The following is an 18,582-nucleotide window of genomic DNA, read 5'->3' as shown; positions in this document are numbered from 1 at the left end:
CCCAGCCTGCTGAATCCCCGCTGGGTCAGCTTGGCTAACTCCGTCAGGGAACATTAGCCTGCAGGTCTTGGGACATCGTGAGAACCCAATCTAATTCTCCCTCCAGGACATCAGATTGGAGGCTATGACTCGTTTTTAAATGACAAGGATGGGGTCACCCCAGAGAAAGCCCCAGACATTCAAGTCACCAGCGCCCAAGAAGGAAGCCCAGGTACCCTGTTGAATAAACACAACCATCACCACCACACCCTAAATTATCGCCACCAACCCCATGGAAAAGAAATGGATTCCCCATGGCCCGTTGGAATTAACACAAGCAAAATTACGGAGCGACAACCCGAAGTCATTTACCTGGATTCGCCGCCTTCCTCGACGTGTTTACAGTGGACCGAGTTTAGGGAGCTGATTCTGGTGTAGTCTTGCGGAGTCAGGTATAAGTATTTAAATCCCTTAAAAAAGAGAGAGAGAGAGAGACGGCAACAAGGCCATGCACCCGTCAGCCACTCTTTAAAAAGGTCAGCACCGTAGAGGCTGAAGTTCCTATGTTAATCACATCACGATAAGAGTGCGTTCATAACGTATTAATGACAGCTGTAAAGTGTAATGACAGTGTAAAGCTGTAAAGTCTGCTCGGTGCTGCCCCACTCAGCCTTACCACGGGGCCTCACGCTTCTCCTGATCCCTCTGACTCAGTGTTTCTCCAACATAATGGACCCCCCTCCCCAAGGAGGCCCTTTGGGCATTTTAATTCCGCAGATACACCGTATGTCTGTAAAGACACCTGTGCTTTATACCTAAGGAGAGGAAGCGTTCTCCGCCCCGGTGAGCATGCAATGCTAGCCGAGCGGAAGCACAGCGCCGCGCCGGCCGCAGGACGTACTTTGTAGGGGTCTTCTGGGTCCACCCACGCCACCTGGAACATGTGCTTGATCTCCTCGGCGAGCCCGATCCGGGCCCCGCTGTTGGCCGCGAGGTAGACCTTGGGAATGCCCTCTGCTCGGGCCATCTCGGACGCCCGCAGGTACAGGAGGTCCTCCCCGGGGCCGAAGGAGCCGATGCGGAAGGTGATGTCGTTGCCGATGACAATCATTTCCCGTCCTTCCGGGTACTCGTGGGTCTTTAATTTCATTTTGAAGGCTACCATGCCCACCTGGCGAGAAGACGGAAGGCTCAGGAAAACGGGGGTGCTCCTCCAGGGAACATGCGTTTCAACGGGGACTCGGGCCGCGGGCTGGGCTCTGCCCAGCGCTCACCTCGTTTCCTCCAGGAAGACGGTTCATCTCCACCAGCTGCCCCTGAGAGTCCAGCACGAGTTCTGTGTAGGTCAAGATGTCTTTGGGGTACTTGTCTGGGGAGCCCCAGAGTTTAAAGAGAGCCTGGAGGAAGGGGAGGAGAGAAGGAAGTTTGAAGTCGTCAGGCAAGAAGTACTTTCCTTCCCAGGTGGAGCTGGCTTGGGTGACGGCTCACAATCCCAGGCTGTTTTCCAGTTTTTTTCTCTTTTTCAATCATGGAATATTTTAATCATGAAGTATACAGAAAGTTTTTTTAGAATAAACACACACACCTGGGCACCCATCTTGTGGCTTTGTCAAATGTCAATTTTTCCATTGCTCTTTATGTTTAAAGAAATAAGACACGAAAGATGCAGTTGACGCCCCTCCCCCTCCCTGACCCCAAGGAAGGCATTATCCTGAATTTAGTCCCTCAGGCCTGCGTGCTTCCGGTTATACTTTATCATGCATGCTGATATCTAAAATATGCAGTATTATTTGGTGTGACTTAAACTGTAAACGGGACAATACTGGGACATACGCTTTCACAATTTGCTGCTTCTACTCTGTTATGTTTGAGAGATTTATCCATGTTGATAAATTTTGCTCTGGCTCATTCATTTTCCCTGCCATTTAATTTTCTATGATATGAATGTATCACAATTTATTTATTTGTAACACTACATGGGAATATTTAGGTTGTCTCCAATTCTACAGTATTATCAAGGAAACTGTAACGAACATTTTATGTTTTCTTCTTATATAAACATGGAAAAAAAGAGTTTCCATGGTATGGAAGGGCTGGGTCACAGAGTACATGAGGCTTCCCCTTTACTTGACCTTGTCAAATTGCTCTCAAAATTTTTTGTACCCCTTTATAGAGCCACTAAGAATGTGTAAAGGTTCCTTTGCTCCAAAGACTTATCAACATTTGGTTGTACCAAATTTTTAATATTTACCCATCTGTTGGGTATAAAATTACAGTTTCATGGTATCGAGCTGCTCTTTTCTGGTTATTACGAGGGGAATGTCTTTTACTATCTTTATTGACCAAGTGAATTTCTTTTTTTGTGAGTTTCCTGTTTATAACTTCTGCCCATACTTTTTACAGTTTTGCTTCTAAGTGCTCTGCAGATCTAGAGTTTCCTCTCTCGTTGGAACACAGTATTCCAGCCCAGGGCTTGCCTCTTCTCTTTTGTATAAAGAAGTCTTAGAAGTTGTAGTCACATTTATGGGTCTTTTCCTGTATAATTTATCCTTTTTCACGGACCCCAATTGGCTCTAATTTCCTTTATTCTATTTTATTTTACTTTACTTTATTATACTGGATCAAGCAGAAATCTAAATTTATCTTTTCAAATTGGCAGGTAATTTCCCTGAACCTTTTACGTGCAATCTCACCTCTGTACTACATATTAGGTGCTGTTTATGAATGGGTCTGACCCTAGGCTCTCTTTTCCGTTCCACTAGTCTATTTGTTTGGCTCTAATACCACAGTACCGTATTGTCTTAATTACTTCCTGTTGCTTTAAAGAAAGTCAGAACATCTGCTAGGGTGAGTCCTCCTGATTTTCTTTTACGAAATTGTTTTACCTATTATTCACAGGCTTTGCTTGAATTTTAAGACTTCTCAAGTTTCACAAAAATCTGTTGGGATTTTAATCAGAATTCTACTGAATTTATTAATATGGGCAAAAATGACATCATCGTGATACTGAATCTTCCCTTAATTCATGAACAGTATTTCTCTCCATTCATTCAGGCTTAATGTCTTTCAATAAAGTCTTAAAACTTCCTCCATAAAAGCCTTGTACATTTTTGTTTGATTAACTTTATAGGTGATCTTGATTTTGTAAATGGTGTTTTTTTCTAGTTACATTTTACAATTATTGCTGGTCTATGGGAATACAATTAATTTTTGTATACTAACCTTATAGCTAGCATCTTTGTCATATTCCCTAATTAATTCTGTATATTTGCTTGGATTTCTTATATTGACATTAATATCATCTGCAAAAATACCCCATTATTTTGCTTCTTCCTTTCTAGTTTTTATTTTTTTTGGCCAGGACCTTCAGTAAAAATGTTGAATACAAGTGGTGATAATAGGTATCTCTGTCCTGCAACTGCCTTTACATACTTCTAGCATTTCATCATTAGAGTCTATTAATTTTAGGTTGATATCTTTTACCAGGATAAATTCCCTCCTCTTCCTAGTTTATTAAGTTGTTTTATGAATAGATGTTGTTTTTTTCAAATACATTTTCTGCATCTCTTAAGAAATTTAAGTTTTTCTTAACCTAGTAATATGGTAAAATACATGAACGGACTTCCTAATACCAAATCACATAAGCAGTCACAGGATAAACTCTACTTGGCCATCATGTGTATGTGGTCTAAGTTTATTTTAAGTCATTACTGGATTTCATCTGTTAATATTTTATTTAGGCTTTTTGTGTCCATATTTATAAATGAGATAACCTTCCCTTCTCTAAATGATCTTGTCTGGGATGAATACAAAGGTAATACCAACCTGATAAAACGAGTTAAGACAAAACCCCTTTTTTTCTATTCTCTAAATAATTTCTGTAAGAGGGAGATTATCTGGTCCTTGAAGGTTTGCTAGAAACTGGGTCCATTTTTTGGTGGGTAGATTTTCTGAGATATATCATTCTTTTAATGCTTATAATCTATTCAGTTTTTTTCCATTTCTTCTTGAGTCAGTCTTAAAAGATATATTTTTCCAGGATATTTTTCATTTCATCCAAGTTTTCAAATTTATAGGCATACAGTTGTCCACAGTATTCTTCTATCTCTTTATCTAAGGGAAAGAGGATGGATTTGGTCCTGGTTTAGTCATGCTTCTTACCCTATAGCTCTTGAGGTCGGAGTTTCTTGTAAGGACACATACAGTGCCATTCTTAATAATACGAGTTTTCCATTTACTAAGCACCTACTCAGTACTTAGCACTTATTTCTCACATTAGTCTTGTGAGGTAGGTGCTATTATTATCCCCATTTTATGGAGGAGGAAACTGAGGCCCAGAGGGGTGAAGGAACTTGTCCAGGGACAAGTAGGAAGCAAGAAAAAGATCCGGATTCAAGCCCAGGACTGAGTGGCTCTAAATAGCAGCTTTCCCAGGCATGTCCTATGCCTGAAGTCAAGTGACACCTTCCTGCCTACAGAGGTGGGCCCACAGCCTCGCCTTCACTAGCATCATTCACAAGCCAATGGAGGCAGTGTCAACGGACATTCGCGTCAGCAATGCCGACGTGTCAAAAAGAGCCTACTATGTGAAAAAATAAAGGCACAGGAAAAATACCTGAAGGAAACACACTACCACGTTAGTGCAGTCACCACTGGTGAGTAGATGATGGGTGAAATGTTATTTTATTATTCCTGCTTTTAGTATTTTCCAAAGAATACTTTAATAGTCAAAAAAATGTAAAAAAATATCAGTTTTTTAAAAAATAGACTAAATCTTCTTTCTCATGCTACATCTATTCCCAGATGCAAGCAGCAGGTACTGAATATAAGAACTCAGTACTTTCTGCATGATTTTTCTGTAAACATACAACTGCTCTAAAACAAATAAATAAAGGTATGGATAAAAAAAAGAAAATGACTAGAAGGAAATATATCAAAATGTTAAGCAATCTGTTTCGTCTTAGGATTTGGAGCTGTGAATTACTTTTTTCCTTCTCTCCACTCCCATTTATTTATTTTTGTTTTTAACATTTTTAAATTTTTCACTCCCTTTTATTTTTCAAAGTTTCTCTATGATGCTACTTTTTTTTTTGGCAGTACCAGGCCCAGGGATTGAACCCAAGACGTCGTATGTGGGGAGCCGGCGCTCACCCCCTGAGCCTCGTCAGCAACCCTGAGTTGGCTTTTTCGTTTGTCTGCTTGTTGTTGTTTTTTGGTTGTTTTCAGAAGGCACCAGGGATGGAACCCAGGACCTCTCCCGTGGGAAGCAGGCGCTCATCTGCTCCTCTATTACTTTTATCACTGGGATAAAATTAGGGTTGCTTTAGAAATGAAAGTCCTCCTCAGTCCTCCCCAAGCCTCACTCCTTTTTCTTGGTGCAGACCCTGCTCTTTGGACTGGATCTTCAGTAGAGGAGCAGGGACAGGAGGGCTTGGTACCGCTGGAGTCTGTTTATCGAGGGTGCCCCGGGACTTGCCTGCCTGAACATTTCCGGGAAGTCGTACACGTAAGTGGTTCCCAGGGACTGAGCTTGGAACCGCTTGGCCTGAAGCAGGTCCTTGGTGACGTAGGGTGTGTTGATCAGCATCCCGTGCTGGGGGCCTTGCTTGTTGCCGAAGGAGTGAAACATGATCTGGAGCAGGAAGAAAAGCAGGGTGGGGAGGGCGGTTCCCTGACCCCCAGAGAACCGCGCCCCTCGCCGGTTCATTTCTACCCGGTTCTCACTGAAAACCCAACGGGAGAAAGCACAGCATGTTACGTCGGGCTATGTCGTGAGCGCTTAGGTTAGCTGACGTTCTCCTCTCTGCCACGGTGGGCGACCAGAACAAGGAGGGACAGTGAGAGCTGTGAAAGCAGAGCTCCAACTATACAACGGTCGTCATACTCAACACACACACATGCAAAAAAGACGGCATGTAAAAACTGGCGAAAGGCAACTAGGTCTGTATTTGAATGAATAGTACCATACCAATGTCAATTTCCTGGTTTTGACAATGTACTATGATTATGTACCATGTTATCCCTGGGGGAAGCTGGGTGGAGAGTATGAAGGAAACTCTGCACTATTTTTCTTTCTTTGCCTCTACACTATTTTTGCAACTTCTTGGGAATCTTAAACTATTTCAAAATAAAAAATTAAAATATAGGTAGATATACAGAAGTAGAGAGCGAGATGATGATGACAGATAAAATGGTAATCAATAGGATATTTGATCCACTTTACAAATGTTTAATTCTAAAACATGGTTGGGGAAAATATTGGTTTCCCTAAGGGAACCAATCGAGGTGTTGCATTAAAATCAACCACAGGGGGGACGCGGATGTGGATCAAGCAATTAGGCTCCTGTCTACCATATGGGAGGCCCTGGTTCGATTCCCAGGGCCTCCTGGTGAAGGCAAGCTGGCCTGCGCAGTGGAGGCCTGGCACAGCAAGATGACGCAAAAAAGGGAAGCACAGAGGAGACACAGTGAGAGACACAGCAAACCAGGGAAATGACGTGGCTCAAGCAGTTCAGTGCCCCTCTCCCATATTGGAGGTCCTAGGATTGGTTCCCAGTCCCTCCGAAAGAGAAAGACAAGAAGACAAGACAAGCAGACACCGAAGAACACATGGTGAATGGACACAGAAAGCAGACAGCGAGCGCAAACCACAACAATGGGAGGGTGGGTTTTAAAAAATAAACTATAATATATATATATTTTTAAAAATCAACCACAGGGGAGGCAGATGTGGCTCAAGCAGTTGGGTGCCTGCCTACCAAATGGGAGGTCCTGGGTTTGGTCCTTAGGGTGAGCAAGAAAACAAGTTGACATCATGGGCTGGCGCGGGAAGCTGATGCAATGACATAACGCAACAAGGAAACACAACAAGAGACGCAACGAGCAGGGAGCGGAGGTGGCTCAAGTGATTGGGCACCTCCCACCCACATGGAAGGTCCTGGGTTCAGTTCCCAGTGCCTCCTAAAAAGATGAGCAGACACAGAAAGCACACAATGACAGAGAGAGCAGACAGCAAGCGCAAAACAATGCAGGGGGCAAGATTAATGAATAAATCTTTGGGAAAAAAAATCAACCACGGTGCTCCATGTCTTACCCCAAATATAGCCCTAGAATTGATTAAACTTTAGAGGATTCATTCTCCTTCCTAGACAACCAGAACCCAGAAGCTAACACATTTATCATAAATCTAAGAGGAGCAAGTCCACAAACCGGCATGGCGAGGCAAAGCAGCCTTCGGATGTCACTGTCATCTCGGTCTCCGCCTCCCACACAGCCTGACTCTGCTCTGAAACGCCCTTGCTGGCCCCGCCCGCCCAGCCTTACACTTCCGGATCTGGAGTCGGGCACTTCTTCGTAGAGGCTGATGTCCAGGTAGTAGCCCGACTCGTTGGTGATGAACAGGCGGATGGGAACAGCACTGCCATTGGTGGACTGGCGGATGTTGATCTTGACCTCAGCCTGCAGCACGCGGAGCTTCCACAGCCGGCTGCCGTAGCGCATCACCATGGAGCGCACCGACTCCTCGATCTGCCCAAAAACACAGGAATTCCAACGCGGCTCCGATCTCGGAGCCCATGTCGCGCACAGGAAATCGTTCTAACACGGATAATAACGGGATGATAAGATACTGTGTAAAAGGCGTGGAACCTAGCACTTGTGCAACAACTACTAGCTAACAACACGCAAAGGCACCATGCTAAGCTGCTAAGTGTTTAAAACCCACTGTCCAGTTTCATCCTCCTCATTACCCAGAGGTCGGCATTTTTATCCCCCATTTTGAGAAGAGGAAACTGAGGCTGGCGATTGGCAGAGCTTGTACCCCTATGTCATACCATCTTCACCTCCACGTGCTCCCCAAGCTTCTGTGTCCTTTGCCTTCTGGGACTAATGAGGACTGGCGGAGCTGGGATGGACTTCTTTCATCCCAGAATCACCACCCTAAAAACCTGCCTGCACATGAAGAACTACCCTACGGAGAACATTTCAGCCACAAGCCCCAGGTGCTCGCCCCTTCCCACCCACACGCAGTCCCCATCGGAGCCTGGAAGCAGGAAGAAGACAAGATTTTGTTTTGCAAGACCCGTGGGGTATCTGTATCACCCCTAAACTGAAGCACACCCGTGCAGGGTGAACTTCAAAACAGGGATGGTCCCAAGGTGGTGGCTAAAATATGGCCCTGGGACCGCACGATGGAAGGCTGGCTATCCTGCCGTGGAAACGGAGGCTCCGACACGGACATATTCTTCCCAGGATCTCCAGGACACAATATCCCATGGAGCCGCCGGGCCCAGTGGGGGTCGGCCCCTTGCTGGGTGAGGACGCCCACCTTGGAGGGGTCCATGATGACCGTGGGCACGAAGTTGAGGAAGATGTGGTTGCAGTCGGTGCGCACGCTCGTGTTGTTGAACGCCACCTCCAGCTCGTCCATGGTCTCCAGGAGCAGCCGCTCGCACTCGTTCTGCAGGTACTCGAAGGAGGCTTCCTGCCGAGGGCGGGAGGGGTGGCGGCTCAGGGGAGGAGCAGGGCCTGCTCCCCACTGGCCAGAAACTCCGCCCAGGAGATGCCGGGGTTGGGAGGTGGGAGGCAGGAGGGCTCCACAGGGGGTGCCGGGCGAGAACGGCAGCCGTCTAGGTGTTCGTGGCAGCAAAACACGGAGAAGAGCTGAACACCCCGTCAACAGGGGATTAGTGGGGGGAGAATTACACACGGTACATCCATGCAAGGAAAGGCGAGGCGGGGGTCCAAAAGGAGGCTGTGAATCGTGGTTCGCTGAGGGAAAGAGGCTTCCAAGTAACTGCCTGGCCCAAAACAGCAGGCTCTCTGTGACCTGATCCTCTGGGCTCCTGTCCGTAACAGGAGACCTACGGCTGTGACGTGGAGGTACGTCCAGAAGGGACCGCCAGCCGGACTGGCCTCCGGTGGCAGGATGGTGAGTCTTCTTACTTTACTTTAAAAATGGTTTTCAGTATTGTGTGAAAGGTTCACAGTGATGTGAGAAACAATGAACAATGATCTCGGGGTGAAAATGGGTAAGACCAGGCTTGAATGAACACAGAAAGCTGTAGAAGGTATTGCAGAAGGCAGCATTAAGTAAATGAATTGGTTTTGTAAAGGTGAAATTTCGAGATGAAGTAACTATAGTGTATGTATTTATGGTTAATTATAAGAAGTTTGTGAAAGCGTTGTTTAAACTGTAATATTTAAATGGCTAATTCCAGGAAGCCATCATTAAATAGAAACTGAATTGATGTTGATAACAAAAAGTAACTTCATAACAGGGAAACCTGTCAGAGGCCATCTCAATCTGCATCTTAGAGTGGTGGTAGGGGGAAGACAATCTTGATTCCATCGGGAATCTAAGGTTTTCATAAAATAATGGAGAAAGTTTTTCCTGTACCGCTAAAGCAAAAATATCAGATAATTAATGCAATCATGATAAAAGTGTAAAAGTGAAAAGTAAAGTAATAAAAGAGTTAAGTTCATTTGATATGTTATAAGTTGAGGGAAAAGTGTTTAGAAACTGCTATAAAATTAAAAGAAATTTTCTAACCTATGGTTAATCAAAGTTGTATGGGAAGCAGATTTGGCCCAACAGATAGGGCATCCATCTACCAATTGGGAGGTCAGGCCTCCTGACCCGTGTGATGAGCTGGCCCATGCGCAGTGCTGATGCGCACAAGGAGTGAGTGCTGTGCCATGCAGGGGTGTCCCCGCATAGGGGAGCCCCACACACAAGGAGTGCGCCCCGTAAGGAGAGCCACCCAGAGCGAAAAAAGTGCAGTCTGCCCAGGAATGGCACCGCACACACAGAGAGATGACACAGAAAGATGACACAACAAAAAGAAACACAGATTCCTACAGAAGAACACATAGCGAATGGACACAGAGAACAGACAACTGGCAGCGGGGGGCAGAGAGGGGAGAGAAGTAAATAAAAAATAAATCTTTAAAAAAAAAAGTTGTATGGGTAAAATGTTCATATGAATACTTAAAAACTATATTAAATTCCTAGAAATTTAATATTGTTTATTATAATACTGTTATAATATTAAATAACAGTATAATGAGGTTAAAAAAAGTAACTTGATCCACCGGAAAATACAGGAAATCATCCTCACAAGCCAGAATCTTTCTATCATCTCACGCAAAGACATCCAGGTCCCATGAGAAAGGACGCTCTTGCTGTCACTGGGGTATAGTAACAGAACTCCTTCCCTCCCTGCCTCCCCCAGGCTGGGATGTCCCAAGGGCAGGCGAGCAGAGCCAGGGGCTCGGGAGAGAGGCATCCTGACGTTTTACCTTGGTGATCAGATCCGAGTGCCTGATGATGGATCGGATGAAGAACCTGTGGTCCGTCACCTCCGCCCCCTCCTTCACCTTGGCCGCGCCCAGGTAAAGATGCATCTTGTGGTTGGCGCAGGGCAAGGCGGTCAGGTCGAAGTTCCGCATCCGGCTGAGCTCCAGCTGGAAGGCCAGGGCGGGCTCCAAGTGGCGGTAGATGCGATCTTCTGCAAACTGTAGGCCGACCCGAGAGAGAAGTCAGACGCACACACGCGCAGCCGGTCCACGCCCGGGCCTGCAGACCCCTGGCGTTCACGGATTTAGCGCTCATCGCGGCCACCACTCAAGGGCTGAAGGGAGCTGGGCTGTGGCTAAGGTCCGGGGGCGAGCCGTGAGCGCCGCGAGCCTGGGGTGCTGGTGGGCGCGGCTCAGCTCGCGGATGGGCCTGGCAGGCCCTTGGCAGACGCCACCACGACGAGGCTGTCACAGTATGCGCAGTTCTCGAGAAGTCTCCAAAACTTGTTTTCTTTGGGATCCCCCTCTCGCCCACCACCACCACAAAAGGAAGCAACTGACTGTGCTGGAGATGGAGCTTTGGAGAAAAGGAAGGATTTAAAGAACAGATGGTGCTTAGCTAGGAAAGGTGAGGCTTGGGATAAGTTAAAATCCAAAATACTGAGTATGGTGGTACCGAGGAGCCTGCGTCGGCGACAAGCCCATCTGTTCGACAACAGGGATCGGCAGTTTTCTTAAAGGATCAGATGCCACATGCTTTAGGGTGATGGACTGCACAGTTTTCCAACTCGGCTGTTGTGGCAGCCCCATGGGCAATGCTAATCAAACAGGCACGGCTGCTTCCCAAGAAACGCCATTTACACAAGCAGGTGTCTTACTGAGTGCACCAGGGCATGTAAGAGTTATCCAAGGGAGAGAGACCCCCGCAGCCAAGGCTGAAAGGATGGGGAACTCAGTGTGCGAGTTCTGCAGGGAAAACCCAAGGCTCTTGTTGGAAATGCAATACCAGAGGAAGGCTGAAGCCTACATAAAAGTCGCCCTGTTCCAGAATCTGGCGATGCCTTCTGGACTGAAGGCTACAGCCCTCGTGACTATCGAAGCGGCCAGCGAAGAGAGAGAGTCACGTCATCGCTATGGGTCATACCTCATCTCTTGCTCTGAATGTGAAAAACTTGGGAAATTCTTTCTGCAAAAAGAAATCCACACAAAAGGCAATTAAATCAAGCAAGGCTCATTTAAATATATGTGTACTTATTTTGTGATTTTTCACAAAAACCCCAATATGCTTCCAGAATAAATCATTCGGGGTATCTTCTCTTTGATTTATCTCTTCCAGACCAATTGGCAAAATAATCAGTTGGTAGAGTCTTGGGAAGTGGAAAACACTCATGAAGATGAACTGAGAATTCAACTGACCTCCTGGGCAATCAGGAATGTGATTCTTCGGAGTCCACAATCCACAAGGGTATTTTTCTGCGTTAAAAACCAAAGACACAATGGAATATTATTTGCCCACAAAAAGGAATAATGTACTAATATATGCTAGAAGAGCAATCCTGAAAACTTTATGCTAAGTGAAAGAAGCCCGTCAAAATGTCACGTATCATCTGATTATATTTATATTAAATGTCCTGAACAGGGAAACCCATAGAAATTGAAAGTGAATTAGCAGCTGGCAGGGGCCAAAGAGGGGAGGAGGGGCAGTGACTGCTAATGGATCTGGGATTTGGGGAGGGTTTTAAAAATGTTCAAAAATTGATTGTGGTGGTGGCTGCACTCTGAATATATGAAAAACCATTGAAAGGGTGAACTGTAAATAGGTGAACTCCATGGTATGTGAATTAACTCAATAAAGCTGTTACAAAAAAAAAAGACAAGTTGCACAAAAAAGCCTGACACAAAAGAATACAAACTGTGCGATTCCACCTGCATAAAATTCAAGAACAGACAAAATTAATCTGTATTGTTATAGGCCAGGACAGTGGCTGATTATCCTTAGGGGCAAGAAGTGACCGGCAGGGAGCCTGCAAGGGGCTTCGGGGGACTGCGGATGCCCCATTTCTTGATCTGAATGCTGGTTACACTTGTGTATTCACACTTTGTGAAAATTCATTAAGTTAAACATTTGTATTTGTGCAATTTTCTGTAATGCTAGACTTTGCTAAAAAAAAATGTACCTGAAGGGGGAAACATCAAGTACAAAAGAGTTTTTATGGCTAAGAGATTTCAAAATGAGTCACGACGTCATTCCAGAGGCTACACGTATGCATGTCTCAGACAAATCTCACTTACTGTCGCTGTGACAAAGCCTCAAAGAGGGTGCTCCTGAGAGCTCTAGAGCATTCCTGACGCAACAGGCAAGGCACATAATCCCAAGAAATCAGCACCCTGTCGGTGGGCCTTACCTTGGAATATAGGACAACTGATTTCCCCATTGTAACACAGTTAAACTCATCTATAATTTCCCTGCACATGATTCTTCTAATAACCCTTTTATCTGAGCCAATAATTAGCACTAAGCCCATTAAATACATGCCCCAGAAACTTAAATCTCCTGGCTGTTCCTATGCCAGTTGAGCCTTGAATCTCAGCAGAGTTGCAGCCAACACTTACTCTACAGTTCATCAGACTCACTGAGGACAACAAACAAAATTATGATGATGGACAAATCCTATCCCAAAAAACAGTACCTACAACTGTAAGCAACACTGCTCCTTCCATTTCCTATGAGATCTAAGCCCCCTCTCAATCTGAGGCAGAGTGGGCATCACCATCCCCAAATCCTCAAGGTTGAGGAATGAACAAACTTAAGGGAGAATGCAATTATGGAAAAAGTAAACTTATCAAGATTGTAGTAAAAATTTGGAATTAGTGCTCCTGAATGTGATGGAGTTGGACTCAGATGTGCCCTCTCTACACATGCCTCTTCTGTCACTTTTACTGAACTTGTGGTTGGCATTGGGGTTGGTGTATGCTCAGGAGACTTGAATCTCTGGACTGTCCATGTGCCAGCTGGGCCTTGAGCCTCAGCAGAGTTGCAACACCTACTCTCCGGTTCATTTGACTTACCCAGGTCAGCTATGGGGAGGTGAGGATGGTCAACGACCACACCAGGGAACTGAGAGTGTCTACATCTACAAGCAGGAGAATCGTATCCATCAGCCACAGGCCCCCTCTCGACTTAGAGGTGGAGTGGACATCACCATCCCAGGGTCCACCAGATGGAGGAATAGAATACGGATTGGAGTGGACCTGCTGGTATTCTACTATAGAACTGTTGTGACTCTAGCAATGGAAGTGATTGTATCATTCAATTGTAACAGTGGCCACGGGAGTTGCTGAGGGCAGGGAGGAGGAGGAAGAGGTGTGATATGGGGCATGTTTGGGACTTGGAGTTGTCTTGAATGATAATGCAGGGACAGATACAGGACATAGTATATCCTGCTATAACCCACTGGATGGACTGGGGAAGAGTGTGAGCCACAATGTAAACTTTGGTCCATGCAGTGTGGCAGTGCTCCAGGGCGTGTTCACCAAATGCAATGAATGTGCCTCACTGGGAACCTCTTATTTTTTTTTTAACATAATATTTTGTGTGATCTATTTATCTTTAAAAAAAAAAAAGACAATAATAAAAATAAATAAGTAGCTAAAAAAATCTAATTATATAAAAAATAGTGTGATCTTTTAAAGAATTATATGAATAAAAGGAGAAAGGCTAAAAAAAAAAGAAAGATTGCAGTAAGGGAAGAATCTGTAATATTGATATAAAGATAGTGGCTACCAGAGGTTCTGTGGGGAGGGGGAGGGAAGAATAGGTGGAAAAAAGGGCATTTTTAGGGCACTGGAATTAAGTATAAACCACAATGTAAACTATAGACCTTGGTTAGTAGCAATGCTTCAATATTTATTCATCAATTATAACAAATGTACCACATAATTGTTAAGATGTTATTAATAGGGGAAGATGTGTGAGAGGGATGGATGGTATATATGGGAATCCCTTATATTTTCGATGTAACTTCTCTGTAATCTAAAGCCTCTTTAAAAGTAAAGTTTATTACACTTAAAAAAAGACATAACAATTAAAAATGTACCTGAAAAAAGTATGAAACTATTTTTAGTTGATCCCTGAAGGAAATACTATTTTACACACTTAGATGGGGAAAGAAAAAAACAGAGAACAAGAAAAGGAGATTGCTGCCTGATGTGTCAATAAGGTAAGGAAGATTATTAGGGAAAACAGATTCTTTACCTATTTCAGAAGAGATAAATACACAGACACAAAAGAACGCTTATTTAGAGTGCAGGTCAGAGAGTGGGACAAACTGCAAAATGGAAAAGATCCCAATGTGGAAAAACCAGGTATTAAGCACCTGAGTCCTGGCTGTCAACTAAGAGTGTGTCCACGTGTATACGTGTGTCAACACGGGCGTGTGTGTGAATGTTCACGTGTGTAGTGTGTGAACGTGTATATGTGGGTGTGTATGTGTGTGAATGTGTGCATGTGTCTGTGTTTGTGTGAATGGCTACATACATATATGCTGCATGTGAAAGTTTAAATAACATGGAAATACAGAATGTGAGGGGAAAAAAAGGGGGGACCGAGTGTGACTCAGTGGTTGAGTGCCTGTTTCCCACGTATAAGGTCCCTGGTGCCTCCCCCCCACAAAAAATAAAGGCTTCCCTTCCCCCAGGGGATAGAACTCTTCCTAGTTCTTTTCTCTGCAGGATTTTATGTACTCTCTCTGTTTGCATGTATGGAGATACATATATTTTCTCTCTTAGAGCCCACGGGCCTCTTTCCAGATCAGTATCTCCAGATACCCTGGCACGGCTGTGCATGTGTGCTGCAGGAACCCTCGCTTTCCACGGTGGACCCGACACCCCCCTCTCTGGGGGAGATTGACCAAGCCTCCTGCGCCCCACTCGACTTGGTTAGAGGGGCAGGCACACTCCCACCCAGCCCAGGTGTCGCCTCATCGGTACAGTCGGCTGCTAGACTGAAAACTCAGGACGGATGTCAGCCACGTCGAGGGGAAACAGGCTGGATGGAGAAAGACCGCCATTTTTAAAGAGGCTGCCTCTGGATGGTGGGCCTCTGGGTTTTGTTTGAAAGCCTGCTTTTCGGATTTCTCTGCACCTTAAACATTTTCTACAATGAGCATTGTTACTTTGTTCATCAGGAAGAGGTGAAGACACTCTAAAAACTACGTCCTGAAGCCTCTGCAGCATCCTCCTTAACGCAGCACCGTTCACCCAGCATCTCCTCTCCTATCCCTGAAGCACCACAGCAAGGCCTCTGACGGATGCCAAGCCAAAGGCAGGTGGGAGGGGTCCCTTCCACCAGGATGACACAGGGAATAAAACACACGTATAGATGAACAGCAACTGAAATTGCCCAAGTGCTCCTGAAGTTGCAGCCAAGTCAAGGAGGGTAAAGAACTAACAGCCAGACAGTGAGCCTGCAGATCTGATGACTTCATGTATTACAGTCATTTTAGAGATGGGAAAACCGAGGATCAGAGAGGTTAAGTAACCTGCCCAAGGTCACACAGGAGGTGAACTACCCCTGCACTCCCTGCTGCTCCATTTCATCATTTCATCATTGCAACACCCTGGGAGAGAGAATGCTGTCCCAGGTTATTGGGGAAGAAGCTAAGGCCCTGCCACATCCAGCCACTTCTGCCTAAGGCCACTGGCTCTGAGGAACAGGGCTAGGAGCGAGGGCAGGTCTGCGTCTCTCCGAAGCCTCCCCGACACCGCTCTGGGGGGGCTGGACACCTTGCCAAGAACGTGCCCACCTCCTCCTTCTCCAGGGACATCCACGGCCCACTCACCCCCAAAACCGGGGGCACGCCCAGGTCACCTTGGATTGCACGAAAGCCCGGAAAATGGGCACCAGCTCCTCGTCCTCCAGGTGGTCTGCGGACTGGATGGCCACGTTCAGGATGTGGATCGGCTCCTCCCGGGGGCTCTACGGGGGGAGAACAGGGACCGGGCAGAAGGGCCAGGGTCGCGGCCACCCGCCCCCGGGCTGGCCCCCTGCGCCCGACGCTTACCTTGCAGTCGTCCTCAGCATACAGGGAGGTCCGGGCCTTGCTGAAGAGGGGGGAGTCCCTGGGCACGTTGGCGAAGCAGGAGACGACCTCGTCAAAGTTCCTGGGGCAGAGGGGCGGGGTCGGGTGGGGCGGGCTCTCGGGCCGAGCGGAGGCCCAGGCCCTCCTGTCCAGCCAGGGCTCTGGCTCCGTCCAGCCCTGTGCAGACCTCAGCGGGCTCCCCCTAGGCACAGGCCCCTCCACTGGGATCTCTCCCAGAGCGGACGGACGGACCTACGTGAGCTGTGACTGCGAGTCATTTTTGGGGGGGACATCCGCCAGGCTGGAATTCAACCCTGGCCTCCCCCTTTCACTGCCTGTGAGACCCGAGAAACCACCCCTTGCCTCTCTGGGTCAGAGGAGGAAAATGGGAATAATCCCTGGGGAGTGGACATGGCTCAAGAGGTTGAGCGCCTGCTTCCCACAAACGAGGTCCCGAGTTCAATCCCTGGTACCTCCTAAAAACAAAACAATCGACAAACAAACAAATGAAAAAAGAACAACTCGGGGGAGCCGAGGTGGCTCAGTGGTTGAGCTCCGGCTTCCCACATACAAGGTCCCAGGTTCAATCCCTGGCCCCAGTACCTCAAAAAAAAAAGAATCATCCCTGTAGCATTGTGAAGATTCCACAAGAGAATCCGAGCACGTGTGTAATCCAACACACAGTAACAGGTTGAAAAAAAACAATGATAGGAGTGCTGGCAGCTCGTGTATACCGAGCACATTTTACACATTAGTTATAGTTTCTGTGTAATAGTTCACATATACTAACACGATCTTCATGGCAACCCCGTGAAGTAGGTCTTGCCCTTATCCCCATTTTACAGAGGAGGACACTGAGGTACAGCGAGGTGAAGCAGTTGGCTCGGGGTCTCACGGTCAGGAAGCAGGGCCGGGGTTTACACGCAGGCAGGCCGACGCCCGCGCACGGGCCACGAGGCTGGGACTATTCTGTTGTTACCAACTCGCTGTGCCAAGGGTCCGGGCCTCCCGACGCCCGTCGAGGGGAGGGGGGGTACCTGGTGAAGTCCTCGAACCTCCGGAAGGCGACCATGGCCCCCATGCGCTGGCACAGCGGGGAGAAGCCGCTGTCCATGAAGAGCTCCGTGCTGTGCCTCAGCAGGTCGGGGTTGGAGATGCTGACGGGCACGGCCATCCTGCGGGGCCGCGGGGAGAGGGGCTCAAAACCTGGGCTGGTGGTGGGGGCTGAGGATTCCCACCCGACTCCTCAGGATGCCGCAGAGAGTAAGAGCTCGACCAGGGAATGAATGAGTGAGTGAGCGAATGCAACATGCAAGTGAGTCCAGTCCCAACGTGACCCCAAGGGAAGTCCTAAGCGGTGGACTTAGACACAGAGAACGAGCGCTCTCGGAGCCGGTTTCGGCTGGGGAGGTCCATTCCTGGGCCGCCGGCAGAGAGGCAAGCTGGGTCCCGAGACACCCCAGGCCTCCGCTCCACTCCTCTGTCAGCCCTGCTCTCGGAACGGGGGCAGGTCACTGCTCCCAGGGCTGGGTGCTCACCGGGAGTCCCATTAGAATCGGGCCCTGGAATCTGGGGGAGGAGGAGTCGTTTATCATCAGACGGTGTGCAGAAAATAAGGCCGAGCAGGCCGGCGGCTGCCCTCCGCAGAAAGACCTGCATGTAAGGCCGCTGGCTGGAGTCAGGGGACTCGGATTTGGGGAGTTTTCCCACCATTCCCCGAGTGGCTCGCTGCACCTAAACTGTTCATACAGTGTGCTTTATGCTGCACCCTTGCTTTCCTTCTGGGAGCAGCCCCAATAAAAACCCTGGGTGCCGGGAAAATGGACTTTGGCCCAGTGGTTAGGGCGTCCGTCTACCATATGGGAGGTCTGCGGTTCAAACCCCGGGCCTCCTTGACCCGTGTGGAGCTGGCCCATGTGCAGTGCTGATGCGCGCAAGGAGTGCCCTGCCATGCAGGGGTGTCCCCTGTGTAGGGGAGCCTCACGCACAAGGAGTGCACCCATAAGGAGAGCCGCCCAGCGCGAAAGAAAGTGCAGCCTGCCCAGGAATGGCGCCGCCTACACTTCCCGTGCTGCTGATGACAACAGAAGCGGACAAAGAAACAAGACGCAGCAAATAGACACCAAGAACAGACAACCAGGGGAGGGGGGGGGGGATTAAATAAATTTAAAAAAAAACAAAAAACAAAACCCTGGGTGCCGAGTCTCTAACAAGGTGGTGGCATTTT

The 18,582-nt window shown here is 47.4% G+C and overlaps 1 protein-coding gene across 13 annotated transcripts in view; it reads right to left on the bottom strand.

The window, feature by feature from the left end:
* The window catches only part of ACACB (acetyl-CoA carboxylase beta), a 140,861-nt gene that overhangs the window by 17,773 nt on the left and 104,506 nt on the right, over positions 1 to 18,582 (bottom strand). For all 13 annotated transcript variants that reach the window (XM_058281500.1, XM_058281504.2, XM_058281501.2 and 10 more), the window contains 12 exons: positions 17,393 to 17,530; positions 16,338 to 16,437; positions 16,145 to 16,252; positions 11,692 to 11,748; positions 11,420 to 11,461; positions 10,279 to 10,494; positions 8,306 to 8,461; positions 7,303 to 7,506; positions 5,456 to 5,611; positions 1,254 to 1,376; positions 881 to 1,150; positions 352 to 449 (listed from right to left, as the gene is read on the bottom strand). In XM_058281500.1, coding sequence (XP_058137483.1) covers positions 352 to 449; positions 881 to 1,150; positions 1,254 to 1,376; positions 5,456 to 5,611; positions 7,303 to 7,506; positions 8,306 to 8,461; positions 10,279 to 10,494; positions 11,420 to 11,461; positions 11,692 to 11,748; positions 16,145 to 16,252; positions 16,338 to 16,437; positions 17,393 to 17,530 — 1,668 coding nt within the window. The remainder of the gene's footprint in view (positions 1 to 351; positions 450 to 880; positions 1,151 to 1,253; positions 1,377 to 5,455; positions 5,612 to 7,302; positions 7,507 to 8,305; positions 8,462 to 10,278; positions 10,495 to 11,419; positions 11,462 to 11,691; positions 11,749 to 16,144; positions 16,253 to 16,337; positions 16,438 to 17,392; positions 17,531 to 18,582) is intronic.

This window comes from Dasypus novemcinctus, chromosome 19 (assembly GCF_030445035.2).
Source record: "Dasypus novemcinctus isolate mDasNov1 chromosome 19, mDasNov1.1.hap2, whole genome shotgun sequence".
Lineage (NCBI taxonomy): Eukaryota > Metazoa > Chordata > Mammalia > Cingulata > Dasypodidae > Dasypus > Dasypus novemcinctus.
This window is presented reverse-complemented; position numbering and strand designations above follow the sequence as displayed.